This window comes from Trichoderma harzianum (assembly GCF_003025095.1).
Source record: "Trichoderma harzianum CBS 226.95 unplaced genomic scaffold M431scaffold_15, whole genome shotgun sequence".
In the NCBI taxonomy this organism is placed as follows: domain Eukaryota; kingdom Fungi; phylum Ascomycota; class Sordariomycetes; order Hypocreales; family Hypocreaceae; genus Trichoderma; species Trichoderma harzianum.
In genome coordinates this window covers 905681-920902 of record NW_020209263.1, presented here as the reverse complement: position 1 = coordinate 920902, position 15222 = coordinate 905681, and the positions used below count along the sequence as shown (strand labels likewise).

At 46.3% G+C, this 15222-nt stretch overlaps 1 protein-coding gene across 1 annotated transcript in view; it reads left to right on the top strand.

Moving 5' to 3' along the window:
* M431DRAFT_96073 (hypothetical protein) overlaps window positions 1-15222 on the top strand; it is a gene marked incomplete at both ends in the record, with an annotated part of 62707 nt that overhangs the window by 23156 nt on the left and 24329 nt on the right. Inside the window, one exon of the mRNA XM_024924782.1 lies at window positions 1-15222. This exon is cut by the window's left edge and continues 22685 nt beyond it; it is cut by the window's right edge and continues 24329 nt beyond it. Within this exon, the coding sequence (XP_024769971.1) occupies window positions 1-15222 (15222 nt within the window).

The following is a 15222-nucleotide window of genomic DNA, read 5'->3' as shown; positions in this document are numbered from 1 at the left end:
CTGAAATGATTCCTTTTGAACAATTCGGCCTACAGAATATTGCGAAGTTAAATATTGAAGCTAAAGAGGCTTGTGATTTTGCATCGCTTTTAGTCATTCAGCCCATGAAGAAGCTGCTTGATACGGGCAATAACAAAGCCATCCTGGAAGACATGAGTGCGACGACCGAAGATTTGGAAGAGTATATGAAAGATTACTTCTCCTATCCTCTTGTTGTGCAAGGTCATGTGTATGAAGACTCAGTTAACTTGGTCCTTATATATGACGCGGACATTCTATCTGAGCAACAATTGCTCGCTGTAGCTCATCAATTTGAGCATGTTGCACAGCAGCTTGTTATGGAGGATAGCAGCAATAAGACTCTCGGGGATGTGTCTGTATCAAGCTCTTGGGACATCGAGTATGCTATACGTCAGAACAACGAAGTACCTGATCTTATTGAATCTTGCTTCCATACCCTCGTTGAGCAACAGAAAATGATTCGACCGGAGTCTCCTGCCGTCCGCAGTTGGGATGGGAATTTTACATATAGTCAACTCGATCAGGCTGCCAATAGGTTGGCGAACCACCTTGTGGCAGAGTATGAAATCAAGAATGACGAGCTTATTCACGTTTGCTTCGAGAAGTCATCTTGGTTTGTGGTTGCTATTCTGGCCATTAATAAAGCTGGCGGTGCTTGGGTTCCATTAGACCCTTCCCATCCTACTCAGCGGCATCAGCAGGTCGTTGGTCAAACTAAAGCTCGGCTTGCTCTGGTCTCGCGTTCAAACATTTCAACGTGCGTTGACCTTGTAGAGCACGTGGTAGAAGTTTCGTCTGCTACAGATGAAATTTTGAACAAGGCTGAGCCATCTGATCGGGGCCGTGGTCGCGAAATTTCTCCCTCCAACGCCGCCTACGTGCTTTTTACTTCCGGATCCACCGGTACTCCAAAGGGACTCGTAATGGAGCATAGAAGCCTTTGCACAGCACAAACGGCTATTATAAAGCGTCTGAGGCTTCCTTCCAGCGCTAAGACACTACAGTTTGCTTCTTATGTATTCGATGCTGCGGTTGCTGAAATCGCTTCCACACTTATTACCGGCGGGTGTTTATGTATCCCGTCAGACCACGACAGGATGAACGCGCTGCCTGAATTTATTCGACACAACGGCATCAATTGGGCTTGGATTACACCGTCATTAATTCGAACTCTTAAGCCCAAAGATGTACCAAGTCTAGAAACGGTGATCCTAGTAGGTGAAGCTGTTACTAGAGATATCATGGATGCTTGGTTTGGCAAGGTCCGCCTAGTTAATGGATGGGGGCCAGCTGAGACCTGCGTGGTGTCTACCCTTCATGAATGGAAATTCATTGATGAATCGCCTCTCACAATTGGGTCTCCCGTGGGTGGTTTCTGCTGGATTATCGATCCAGAAAATCCCCAGAAAATCGCCCCAATTGGAGCAGTGGGCGAAATCGTTATCCAAGGACCAACAATATTAAGGGAATACCTGGACGACCCGGTTCGCACATCAGCTAGTACGGTTAAGAACCTTCCTGCATGGGCCCCGAGCCGTAAAACTAAGTATTGGAATCGATTCTACAAGTCTGGTGACCTTGCTTTTTATAATGCAGATAGAACCATTCAATTTGTGAGTCGCAAGGACACGCAAATTAAGATCCGCGGTCTCCGTGTTGAATTGGGCGAAGTTGAACACCACGTCAAGACAGCCCTGAGCGGCGCTCAACAGATTGCTGTCGATGTCATCAGATCCGGCATCGGTGCTAGTCTGGTGGCATACTTTTGCTTTACCGATGAAATAAGAATTACGGGTACTCGTGCAGGCTCTGATGATAGTGGTCCATTTGTCCAAATGGATGATGAATTACAGGGTATTCTCACCAAGGTGATAGGCCAGCTAAACATCTTATTGCCGCGATATATGGTTCCAACATTCTTTATTCCTTGCTGGTATATGCCTTACATTACTTCAAGAAAATTGGATAGAAATGACCTCAAACGACGAACTGCTGTACTCAGCCAAGAAGAGCTTATGATGTACTCTCTTCAAATGGGGAAAAAACGCACACCACAAACGATAATGGAAAAAGACCTTCAAGCTATTTGGTCTGAACTATTATCTCTTCCATCTGAGAATATTGGCCTTGACGATAGCTTTTTGCGCTTAGGCGGTGATTCAATTACTGCTATCCACCTTGTCACTATGTCCCGCGAGAAGGGCATCTCATTGACGGCTCAGGATATTTTTGATGACCCGAGATTGTTTGCTGTCGCCTCACATGCTAAGAAGGCGGATGAAGATGAACAAGACGCTCTCGTAATCGCTCCCTTCTCGCTTCTTAGCGAGAAATTACAGCAATTGGCCATAGCCGATGATGTTCGCGCCCAGTGTAATTTGTCATCTGGAACCATTGTGGATGCCTACCCGTGCACCGCCCTGCAAGAGGGCCTCATGGCATTGTCTGTCAAGCAACCTGGCTCATATATTGCCAAGTTTGTCTATCGCATACCTAGTTATGTGGATATTACTCGTTTTAAAGCTTCCTGGGAGCAGACTGTTAGTCTTTGCGACAACCTTCGAACCCGGATTGCCCTTGTTGATGGACGAGCCACCCAAATTGTTACTGATGAGCCCGTCACCTGGGCACACAGCCTTGATTTGAGTACCGCATTTTCGGATATGAGGTCAGCAAGGATGACTTACGGATCTTCCCTGTCTCAATTTGCATTGGTCCAGCAGAGTGGTGACGATACTTTCTTTTTGTGGTCAATTCATCATGCTATATTCGACGGCTGGACAGTGCCAATATTGATGAACACATTGCATGCTCTCTACCGTCGCGTAGAGCCAGCGCAACCCGTATCTTATGCTCGATTTGTTAAGTTTACTATGGAAGTTGACAATGAAGAGACGGTCAAGTACTGGAGAGACCAATTGCATGGCGCAAAGAAAGCCACGTTCCCTCCAGTTACGCCTTCTCGACCTAACGCGATGAATGTTCTGGAGAAATCCATCAATTACTCCCGGACTGTCGGTTCATCAATTACTAGGGCCACCCTCTTACGAGCGGCATGGGCTCTTGTACTTTCTCGATACTCTGAAAGCAATGATGTAACCTTTGGTACCACAATCTCCGGTCGTCAGGCTCCTGTCGATGGTATCACTAACATAGCCGGCCCTGCTGTTGCAACTGTTCCTGCTAGAATTCACCTTAACAAGCAGCAGACTGTATCTGCTTTCTTAGAGAGTGTCCAGAATCAAGCTCTAGGTATGATACATTACGAGCAATATGGTCTACAAAATATCTCAAAGATCAGCTTGGATGCCAAGGAAGCTTGTGATTTTACCTCACTTTTGGTTATCCAACCCATCGATCAATTGGAATATCGCAGCGATGATGCACTTTTGGTTCCAGCTGAGTCGTCTATTACTGAAGAGGCAGACATCATGAAAAACTACTTCTCATATCCTCTTGTTATCCAAGGTCATCTTTATAAAAACACCATCAACCTCATGCTCAATTATGATTCCCAAATCCTATCGGAAAGCAAGATGCAAGCCTTATCTCATCATTTTGATAATGCTGTTCAAGCACTTACTAACAGAGGTGACATGCTTCTTGGTAGTATATCTCTATCAAGTAGGTGGGATTTTGACCAGGCTCTTCAACTGAATAGCAGAACGCCCAACGCTGTTGAACGGTGCTTCCATGAAATGGTTGACGAAGTTGCGTCGGTTAGAAAAGACTCTCTAGCCATTTCTGGTTGGGATAAGTCGTTTACCTATAAAGAGATGACGGAGACAACGAATCGCATTGCTCAGTATCTTATTGCCGAGCACGGAGTCAAAGTCGGAGATATTATTCATGTATGCTTCGAAAAGTCGGCTTGGTTCCTCATCGCTACTCTAGCTATCAATAAGGCTGGTGCAGCCTGGTCAACTCTTGACCCATCTCATCCAACTGAACGATATCAGAAGATCATCAGTCAAACTGGTTCTCAGTTAGCACTAACTTCGGCTGTAAATTCTCACAGGTGTATGGGTTTATTGCCAAAAGTCATTGAACTGACACCTGAACTTGATGCCAAATTGGCTCTCGATAGTCAATGGAGCGCCGAAAGACCAGCCGTTAAAATCACCCCCAGCGATGCCGCTTATATCTTATTCACCTCTGGATCCACAGGTGTACCAAAAGGTGTTGTGATTGAACACGCGTCGCTCTGCACCAGTCAAACTTCTCTATCACAGGCTCTTAAATTTCAGGAACAGTTTAGAGTTCTCCAGTTCTCATCTTACTCATTTGATGCTGCATTATTTGAGATTGGCTCCACCTTCCTCACTGGTGCTTGCCTGTTTGTTCCCTCATGGGATGAACAGATGAACCAGTTAACAGAATACATCCGGAAGCATCAGATCACCTGTGCGCTTCTAACACCGACTCTGGCTCGAACTATCCGCCCTGAGGATGTTTCTTCTCTAGACATACTATTAGTTGCTGGCGAGGCCCCTACGCTTGATATCCTCGATACCTGGTTTGGTAAAGTCAGACTTATCAACGCTTGGGGTCCAACTGAATGCTGCGTTGCTGCATGTATTCACGAGTGGACTTCAGTCAGCGAATCGCCTAGAGTTATCGGTCAGCCAATTGGCGGCTCTTGTTGGATTGTTGATCCAGATGATGCAACACGCATGGCACCCTTAGGAACTGTTGGAGAAATCGTAGTACAAGGCCGAAATCTGCTACGTGAATATCTCTCCGATCCTATCAAAACCGCTGCTGCTACAGTTACAGGTCTCCCCCAATGGGCTCCAAAGCGTGATTCTCTTCACTGGGATCGCTTCTACCTCACAGGTGACTTGGGCTTCATCAATGACTCTGGGAATATAGAATATTGTACCCGTAAAGACACTCAAGTTAAGATTCGAGGACAACGTCTCGAGCTTGGAGAGATTGAGCATCATATTCAGGCTCATCTCGAAGGTGTCCGACAGGTCGCTGTAGACGTTGTCAAATCTGACGCTGGCTCAACGCTTATTGCTTTCATTAGCTTCTCTGATGCCAAGGAACCGACCAGTCTTGACGAAAAGACCATTGGAAACGGGATATTTTTGCCACTTGAAGGAAGTCTCCAAGCTACAATTAGTAGCATGATGGGAACACTGGGTACACTCATGCCCCGATACATGGTGCCAAGCGCATTCATTCCATGTGCCTACATGCCGCTGGCGACTTCAACCAAATTAGATCGCAAGAAGTTGAAGGAACTGGCCGCTTGTCTTAGCCAAGAGGAAATGGTTGTCTACTCGCTCGCCAACGAAGAGAAAAATGCCCCTCAGACAGCTATGGAGAGCCGAATCCAGAAACTGTGGGCACAGGTCTTAAATCTCAGTATTGACGCGATAGGACGCGATGACTCCTTCCTTCAAATTGGTGGCGATTCTATTTCTGCAATTCAATTTGTTTCCGTCGCTCGAGATGCCAACGTCAAAATCACTGTCAGAGATGTCTTTAACGATCCACGGCTGTTAGCTATTGCGTCTAAAGCCACTGAGATAGGTGAAGACGGTGAGGAAGTGGTCCAAATCAAACCTTTCGGTCTTCTGGACCACTCTCTTAAAAACGCCGTTCTCAGCCAGAATATTCAAGATCAATTCAACCTTCCAACTGATAGGGAAATAGAGGATGCCTACCCATGTACGAAACTCCAGGAGGGTCTCATGGCTCTCGCTGTTAAGCAGCCTGGATCGTACATTGCTAAATTTTTCTATCGAATTTCTCGTAACATCAATATCTTACTCTTCAAGGCCACTTGGGAGGAGACTGTTCGCCTGTCGCCCAACCTCCGCACCAGAATCCTCAATATTGGCAGCATGTCCATCCAAGCTATCCTGAAAAATGATATTTCTTGGCAATCAACCAGAGGAGACTCTTTGCGTTCTTATATGCGTGCCGCTGAAGCTTCCGAGATGACTTATGGCTCCTCGTTGACCCGATATGCCCTTATTGAAGACGGTGGTGAAACCTATTTTGCATTACTTATGCATCATGCAATTTTCGACGGTTGGGGCCTAAGGACTGTTATGGCAATTTTTCACTCTCTCTTCCGCAACCAGAGTCCTGTGGTTGTACAGCCTTATGAACGATTTGTCCATTACACGTTAAATATTGACAGTAATGCTGCAGCTGATTACTGGAAGGCTCAATTCAATGGTGCAAGGCAAACACTTTTCCCAGCAGCCTTATCATCTGCACAGGAGAAGAAAAGAAATACCACGCTCACCTTTGAGAAGGCAATTGAACTGCCTAATATGAGCAAGACTTCAGTCACAAAAGCCACTATGCTTCGAGCTGCCTGGGCTATTGTATTATCTAAGTACTGTGATTCTGATGATGTTACCTTTGGTACCACAATATCTGGTAGGCAAGCGCCCGTTCATGGCCTTGCCGATATGACCGGACCTGCTATTGCGACAGTCCCCGTCCGCGTTCTCATTGACCGTGCCCAGTCTATTGCGGATTATTTACAAACTATTCAAAGCCAGGCAAACGACATGATTCCCTTTGAACAATTCGGCTTACAAAACATTTCCAAACTCAGTTCTGATGCTAAAGATGCCTGCAATTTCAGCAGTCTGCTTGTAATTCAACCTATACAATCACTATCCTATGCGGATGAAAGTGCAGACGCTATTTTTGTCCATGCAGAGGTTGACAAGGAAATTGGCGACACAGTTCAAAATTATTTCAGCTATCCATTGGTTATTCAAGGGCACATGCATGAAAGCTTCATCAACCTTGTTCTAATTTACGATACGGATGTGCTACCCGAGAACCAGATGATTGCTTTATCCCACCAATTCGAAATAGTCATGAAACAATTGGCCTATCAGTCAGATCAGGAACTGGGCTCTGTTTCTTTGGCTAGTGATTGGGACCTTGTCAATTGTATGAGGCAGAATAGCGATATTCCCGATATTGTTGATTCTTGTATTCATCAGTTAATTGAGCATCAAGCTACTGCGCAGCCAGATGCCCTTGCTATCGTGAGCTGGGATCGCGATTTTACCTACCGGCAACTTAACGAGGCGTCCAATAGGCTGGCACATTTCCTTGTCAGTAAATATAATGTTCAGCCAGAAGATTTAATCCCAGTCTGCTTTGAGAAGAGTGCCTGGTATTTTGTCGCTATTACGGCGATTAATAAAGCCGGTGCTGCCTGGGTTCCCCTCGATCCCTCACATCCAGAATTACGTCTCCGTCAAGTCGTTTCTCAGACCTGCGCCAAACTGGCTCTGTCATCTTCAGCCAATTCCAAATTATGTGGTATTCTCGTTGACAAGGTCATCGAAATAAACGCGGAGCTTGATAACAAGCTATTGGCAACTGAAGCCAGTGCGTATGGTCCTATTGTGGCTATCTCTCCACGTAACGCCGCATATGTGCTATTCACATCTGGTAGCACAGGAACTCCCAAAGGTCTTGTTATGGAACATGGATCTGTCTGTACGTCGCAGGTGGCCATTGCCAAAAGACTAGGTCTAACCTCAAAGGTTCGAATGTTGCAATTTGCTGCGTTTGTCTTTGATTTATCAATTGGCGAGATCATTGGACCGCTTATTTCCGGTGCTTGCATTTGCGTCCCATCAGAGGACACCCGCATAAGTGGCATCGTTGACTTTATTAACACCAAGGCTGTTACTTGGGCATATCTGACACCATCCTTTGTTCGTACAATAAAACCATCGGAGGTGTCTCACCTAGAGCTTCTACTACTTGCGGGTGAAGCTGTTGCCCGGGACATTTTCACGACCTGGGTTGGTAAGCTCCGTCTAATTAATGGTTGGGGCCCTGCCGAAACTTGTTGCTTTAGCGCATTGCATGAATGGCAATCTGCTGAGGAGAGTCCTCTTACTGTTGGTCGTCCCGTGGGTTCATTCTGTTGGATAGTTGACCCAGAAAATCCGTGTCAACTTGCGCCAACCGGTATCTTAGGCGAGGTTGTAATTCAGGGCCCAACAATTCTACGCGAGTATTTATCAGATAAAGAACGTACCGACGTTGCTGTTGTTAAAACTCTTCCCGAGTGGGCACCATTCCGCGAGCAGGCCAGTTGGAGCCGCTTTTATAAATCGGGAGATCTTTGCAAGTATAATCCTGATGGAACTATTGAGTTCTCCAGTCGCAAGGATACACAGGTTAAGATACGTGGCTTGAGAGTTGAACTAGGCGAAGTTGAACACGCTATTCAGGTCGCTTTAGATGGTGTCCATCAAATCGCCGTTGACATTTTCAAGGGCGATAATGGTACCAACCTCGTGGCATATTTCTCGTTTAGTGAGGAAACCCGCCAGATCCACGAAGCCGATCCCTCTGGGCCCTTTCAAACGATGGATGAGAATCTACAAGCCCGTCTAACAGCCGTTGTAGGGGAGCTGAACATAGCTCTACCTAGGTACATGATTCCAACTCTGTTCATCCCCTGCAAGTATATGCCTTCTATTACGTCTACCAAACTCGATAGGGGCGAGCTTCGGCGTCGCACCGAGACCCTCACTAAATCTGAACTGGCTGTGTTTTCTCTCTTAAGTGGTAAAAAGAGGGCCCCTGAGACACCAATGGAGATTCTTATTCAGCGCATCTGGTCAGAGATCTTTCATATGCCAGTCGATTCTATCGGTCGTGATGATAGCTTTTTAAGCCTCGGAGGTGACTCGATTACCGCTATCCACTTAGCGAGCGTTTCTCGGGATGAGGGTATCCATATTGCTGCAAAAGATGTTTTTGATGACCCACGTCTACTGGCTATTGCGAGTAAAGCTAAGGACCTGAGCATCGAGGCTCAACAACCTCTTGATATACTCCCATTCAACCTTCTTGGCGCTGAGACTCGCGACCTAGCTGTCGGTCCCAGTGTCAGGGAGCAACTGAAGCTGCTCGCAGGGCAGACCATTGAGAATGCATATCCATGTACCAAGCTTCAAGAAGGCTTGATGGCATTATCTGTGAGCCAGCCAGGATCCTACATCGCGAGATACGTCTACCGCCTACCCCATCAGGCCGATATTACTCGCTTTAAAGCTGCATGGGAACAGACCGTCGCTTACCATTCTATTTTGAGAACGAGAGTTATCATGATCAACGATACTTGCGTTCAGTTGGTAGTTAAAGACGGGGTTACTTGGGAGAACCATGATTCCAAAGATCTGGATGAAGCTATCCGTGTTACTCATTCTTACACCATGACGTACGGCACACCTCTTTCTATGTACTCCATTCATGAGTCCGAGTCCGGTGATTCGTACTTTTTGTGGACGATCCATCACTCAATGCATGATGGTTGGGCCGTGTCCGTGATTTTCAAGACACTTGATCAAGCTTACAAGGGCCACACATTAGGAACTCCTAAAGATTTTTCGAGATTTGTCAGATACACCATGGAACTTGAACAGAAAGCGGCTGGCAATTATTGGAGAGAACAACTTCAAAATGCAAAGCGGGCAAGCTTCCCAAAGACTAGTCTCGTGGTAAAGCCTACTGGCATTGACCAGAAGACTCGGACTATGTCTACGTCTATCAAATTCCCTTCATCCTCTACTATGCTTGTTACTAAGGCTAGCATTATAAGAGCTGCCTGGGCAATTGTTCTTGCGAGATACTGCGACAGTGATGATGTTTGCTTCGGAGCCACTATCTCCGGAAGGCAGGCACCTGTGTCTGGCCTCCTAGAGATGGCCGGCCCGGCAATTGCAACTGTCCCAGTTCACGTGCGGCTTGATAGAGATCAGAATATTTCTAGTTTCCTACAGGGAATCCAAGAGCAGGCTCATGAGATGGTTCCGTACGAACAATATGGTCTTCAGAATATTGCCAAATTGAGCAATAACGCGAGAGATGCTTGTGAATTTACATCGCTCCTGGTAATCCAGCCTGCACAACGAAGCGAGTTTAGCATGCGGTCTGATAAGGAAGCTCTTTTAACCCCAATTCAAGCTAAGCTTGATGATTTGCTTCAAAATTATTATAGCTATCCTCTGGTCCTTCAAGGTCATGTTTATGATGACCGCGCTGAGCTCGTTTTGATTTACAATTCAACTGTTGTTCCACAGCCACAGATGACTGCCCTCTGTCAACATTTTACCAACGTTATGCAGCAACTGTTGACAAATGAAAGTAGCGGTAAACTGAAAGATATCTCTGTTGCTGGCTCATTCGATCTCGAGCTTGCACGGAAATCTAATGGTGAGGGACCTAAGATCATTGAAGACTGCATCCACCATATTATTGCAAGTCAGGTTGAACAGACCCCGAATGTACTTGCTGTCGACGCTTGGGATGGACAGTTCACCTATGGTGAATTAGACCGCGCAGCTAACAGATTGGCAAACCTCCTCATTAATGACTATGGAGTAAAGATCGGCGACATTGTGCATGTTTGCTTTGAGAAGTCCAAGTGGTATATCGTGGCTATTCTGGCAATTAATAAAGCCGGCGCTGCTTGGGCTCCATTTGATCCTGCGCATCCTCTTCAGCGACTCCAAGCTGTTGCCGGTAGAACTGGTGCCAAGCTGGCCCTTGCTTCAACTGCCAATACAAGCCTCTGTGAACAAGTGGTTGAATGCGTCGTTGAAGTTTCGTCTACATCTGACAGAGAGCTTTTAAATTCCTACGGCATTAGCAAAAAGGGGCCCGATGTTAACGTCACCCCTACTGACACTGCCTACATTTTGTTCACGTCAGGATCTACTGGCATGCCTAAGGGTATTGTGATGCAACACAGAGCACTTTGCACAAGCCAAACAGCTATCAGTCGACGGCTGGGAATTGATCACACTGTTAGGGCACTACAATTCTCATCTTTTGTTTTCGATGTATCAGTTGGCGAAATTATTCAGTCTCTGATGAACGGTGCCTGTATCTGCGTTCCGTCAGACCACATGCGTCTTAATAGCCTCGATACTTTCGTCCGCGACTTCAATGTCACATGGGCATACTTGACGCCATCATTCATACGAACACTGAAACCCAAAAACTTCCCCAGTCTCAAGATGGTACTCTTAGCTGGTGAACCTACACCTCAAGATGTTCTCAGCACTTGGTTTGGCCTTCCTAACACGCGAATCATCAATGCCTGGGGTCCTGCGGAGACTTGCGTTTACAGCGCGCTGTACGAGTGGCAATCCAATACCGACTCTCTCTTAAAAATTGGTCAAGCGGTTGGTGCTAACATATGGGTTGTTGACGTTGAAAATCCTCAGCAGCTAGCACCCACAGGCTGCTTAGGCGAAATTGTTGTCCAAGGTCCTTCACTTCTCAAGGAATATCTCGCTGACCCTGAGAAAACTGACGCTGCTATTGTCGCTAAGCTTCCTGGATGGGCTCATCAACGCCAATCACCAGCATGGAGCCGATTCTACAAGACTGGAGACTTAGGTTTCTACGACTACAACGGCGTTCTTCACTATGCTGGTCGTAAGGACACGCAGGTGAAGATTCGTGGGTTACGTGTTGAGCTAGGTGAAGTTGAATACCACATTCAAAATTCGCTGATAGGTATTCGGCAAGTTGCGGTTGATGTCTTTAAGACCGAAAGGGGAGCCAATTTGGTTGCTTATTTCTGCTTTTCTGATGATACCAAGACTCCGAATCAGAACACCGATGCTGAGGGCAAAGATGTATTTATGTCTATTGATGCTGAACTGCAGGCTAATCTAGTCGAAATGCTGGCCCAGCTGAACTCTTCGCTACCAAGTTATATGGTTCCGACGCTGTTCATTCCTTGCAATTATATGCCTTTCATCGCTTCTTCTAAGTTAGACCGCGTCAAACTTCGTTATCTAACGTCTGTGCTCAGTCAAGACCAGCTTGAGGCCTATTCTTTGCTCGATATTGAGAAACGAGCACCTGAAACTGAGATGGAATTTCGTCTTCAGAAGCTCTGGTCTGAGATATTAGACCTACCAGAAGTATCAATTGGCCGAGACGATAATTTCCTGCGCATGGGTGGAGACTCAATTGCTGCTATCCGGCTGGCTTCAATGGCCCGCGACATTGGGATTAGCCTTACAGTGAATGATGTGTTCGAAGACGCCCGACTGAGCTCGGTTGCCGCTAAAGCTATTGATTGTGACAAGAATAGCAGTCTTCTGGCGCCGATTGAAGCATTCAGCCTCTTGCCTGCTGATATCGAAGATCTTGTTCTACCCACTGCTCTCGTTAATGGCCAATTCATCGAAGATGCTTATCCTTGCAGCAAGCTGCAAGAAGGCCTCATGGCTCTCGCTGTAAAGCAACCTGGTTCTTACATCGCCAAATATGTCTACAAACTTTCCGAACATGTTGACGTTAATAAATTCAAGGTATCCTGGGAGCGCACAGTTGAGATAGCTGGAGCCTTACGAACCCGGATCATCCAAAATAACGGGCATTCCATCCAAGTTGTCATTAACGGCGATATTACCTGGGATAAGACCGACGGCGATCTACAATCATGTCTCGTGCAATCTCAATCTCTTGAGATGGGATATGGTACACGGCTTTGCCAGTATGCACTTATTCAAGATAGCAACAATACACACTTCATATGGCATATGCATCATGCTGTTTTCGATGGTCTGTCAACACAGAATGTCCTGAATACGCTATTCAAGGTCTACAGGGGTATCGACGTTCCGCCTCTCCCGCCATATGCTCGATTTATCCAATACACCCTTCAACTCGAAGAGGATACTTTGGTCAACTATTGGAAAGATCAGCTTCACAACGCCCGAAAAGCGATATTCCCGCCATCAAGCGATGTTTCTCATGCTAAACATGCTGCTACTAAAGTGCTGCAAACGTCTATTGAGCTCCCCTCAAGCATGAAGAACTCAACAATCACAATGGCTACGGTAATCCGAGCAACTTGGGCTATCGTTCTTGCTAGATACTGTGATTCAGACGATGTGACGTTTGGTACTACTATCTCCGGTCGACAGGCGCCTATCCCGGATATTTTAGAAATGGTTGGCCCTATAATTGCTACTGTGCCAGTCCGTGTACGTATTAACCGCCAGCAGCTCGTCTCTGATTTCCTCGCAGGGATTCAAAAGCAGGCTGTGGAAATGATCGCCTTTGAACAGTATGGTCTTCAAAACATCGCTAAATTGAGCGATGATGCGCGCGATGCGTGCAACTTCAGCAGCCTTCTGGTCGTCCAACCTATGCAACATCTTGGTGGCATCAACAACGATGATAACATCTTCATTGACGCTGGCATTAGTGGGGATGATGCCCTCCAGAACTACTTCTCTTATCCCCTTATGATCCAAGGTCATTTATATGATGATCATGTAGACTTTGCGCTCATTTATGACGCGAACATCATTCCTGAAGCTCAATTAGTTGCATTGTCTCACCACTTCAGTCATGTAATGACGCAACTAACTACCAATAAGTCTGTTACTCTAGAAACAGTCTCAGTCTCTTCACCATATGATGTCCAGAAGGCCATGGAAATTAATTCTGAGATACCGGAAGTCATTGACGCCTGCATGCATGAATTGTTTGAGAAACAGGTCAACTTGAGTCCACAGGCTCCGGCTATTGCTGCCTGGGATGGTAATTTTACCTATAGTGAGCTTAATAGAGCAGCCAACAGGCTGGCTCATTATCTCATCAATGTCTACGGCGTCAAGCCTCACGATTTTGTTCATCTTTGCTTTGACAAATCAGCATGGTACCCAATCTCGATAATTGCAATAAACAAGGCGGGTGCAACTTGGGTCCCATTAGATCCTTCACATCCACTGCAACGATTACGATCAATTGTCAACCAAACCAAGGCTACCCTAGCCTTAGTCTCACCAGAGAACGTGGCTCTCTGCTCAGGCTTAGTTGATAACGTTTTGGAGGTAACTTCGGATCTTGAAGTTATGCTCCAGAGAGAAGACGGATTCAATAGTCCCGAAGTCAATATCTCTTCTCGAGCTGTGTCGTATGTTCTCTTCACCTCGGGTTCAACTGGCACGCCTAAAGGCTTCATGATAGAGCACGGTGCTTTATGCACAAATATAAACGCAATTGCTAAGAGAGTCCGCCATGGCTTAAACGCGCGGATTCTGCAATTTGCCGCCTACGTATTCGATTTTTCTGTTATGGAGATTATCCTGTCATTACTTCAAGGGGCTTGTATATGTGTGCCCTCCGAGCACGTACGCATGAATAGCCTAGTCGATTTTATCCGCGATATGAACATCAACTGTCTCTATCTAACACCATCCTTCTTGCGCACTATTCATCCAAGCAACGTTCCGAGCGTGGAATTGGTTTTTGTAGCAGGCGAGGCTTTGCCACGAGATGTCTTCGAGACCTGGGTTGGTCGCGTTCGTTTCCTCAATGGTTGGGGCCCTGCAGAAACGGTTATCGCCAGCAGCATTCATGAATTTGAATCTGTTGATGAGTCACCTTTAACCATCGGCCGCCCTGTCGGTGGTTTCTGCTGGATTGTCGATCCGAATAACCCCCAGTGTCTTGCACCAATCGGGACTCTTGGCGAGGTAGTGATCCAAGGACCAACTTTACTTCGCGAGTATCTTGGTGACCCTAAAAAGACACAGGAAACAGTTACGAATAATTTACTAGAATGGGCACCCCGTCCGGACAAATTCAACTGGAACCGATTTTATAAGACCGGTGATTTATGCTTTTATAACACCAACGGTATGATCGAGTTTTCTTCCCGCAAGGATACGCAGGTTAAGATTCGTGGTCTTCGTGTCGAGCTTGGTGAGATTGAGTATCACGTTCAAACCTCGTTTAAAGCAATCCGCCAGATTGTTGTAGACGTTATAACAACGGACAACGGCTCTAACCTGATAGCATATCTATGTTTCAACGACAAGATGAGACGACTTCATGAAGCCGATGTCAATGGCCCATTCGCCCCCTTCGATGCTGAGTTTCAAGAGACACTTGTTGAGGCTGTAGGTGAATTAAACGTGGCTTTGCCACGTTACATGATTCCTACATTCTACATCCCATGCAGTTACATGCCCAGCATCACATCTCTCAAACTTGACCGAAAGGAGCTTAAAAGACACGCGGCAGCTCTAAGCCAATCCGAACTAAACAAGTTCTCGCTACATGGCGTCAGCAAGCGTATACCCGTGACTCCTATGGAATTTCAGCTACAAAAGATCTGGTCAGCAATATTATCCATTCCGACCGACTCTATTGGCC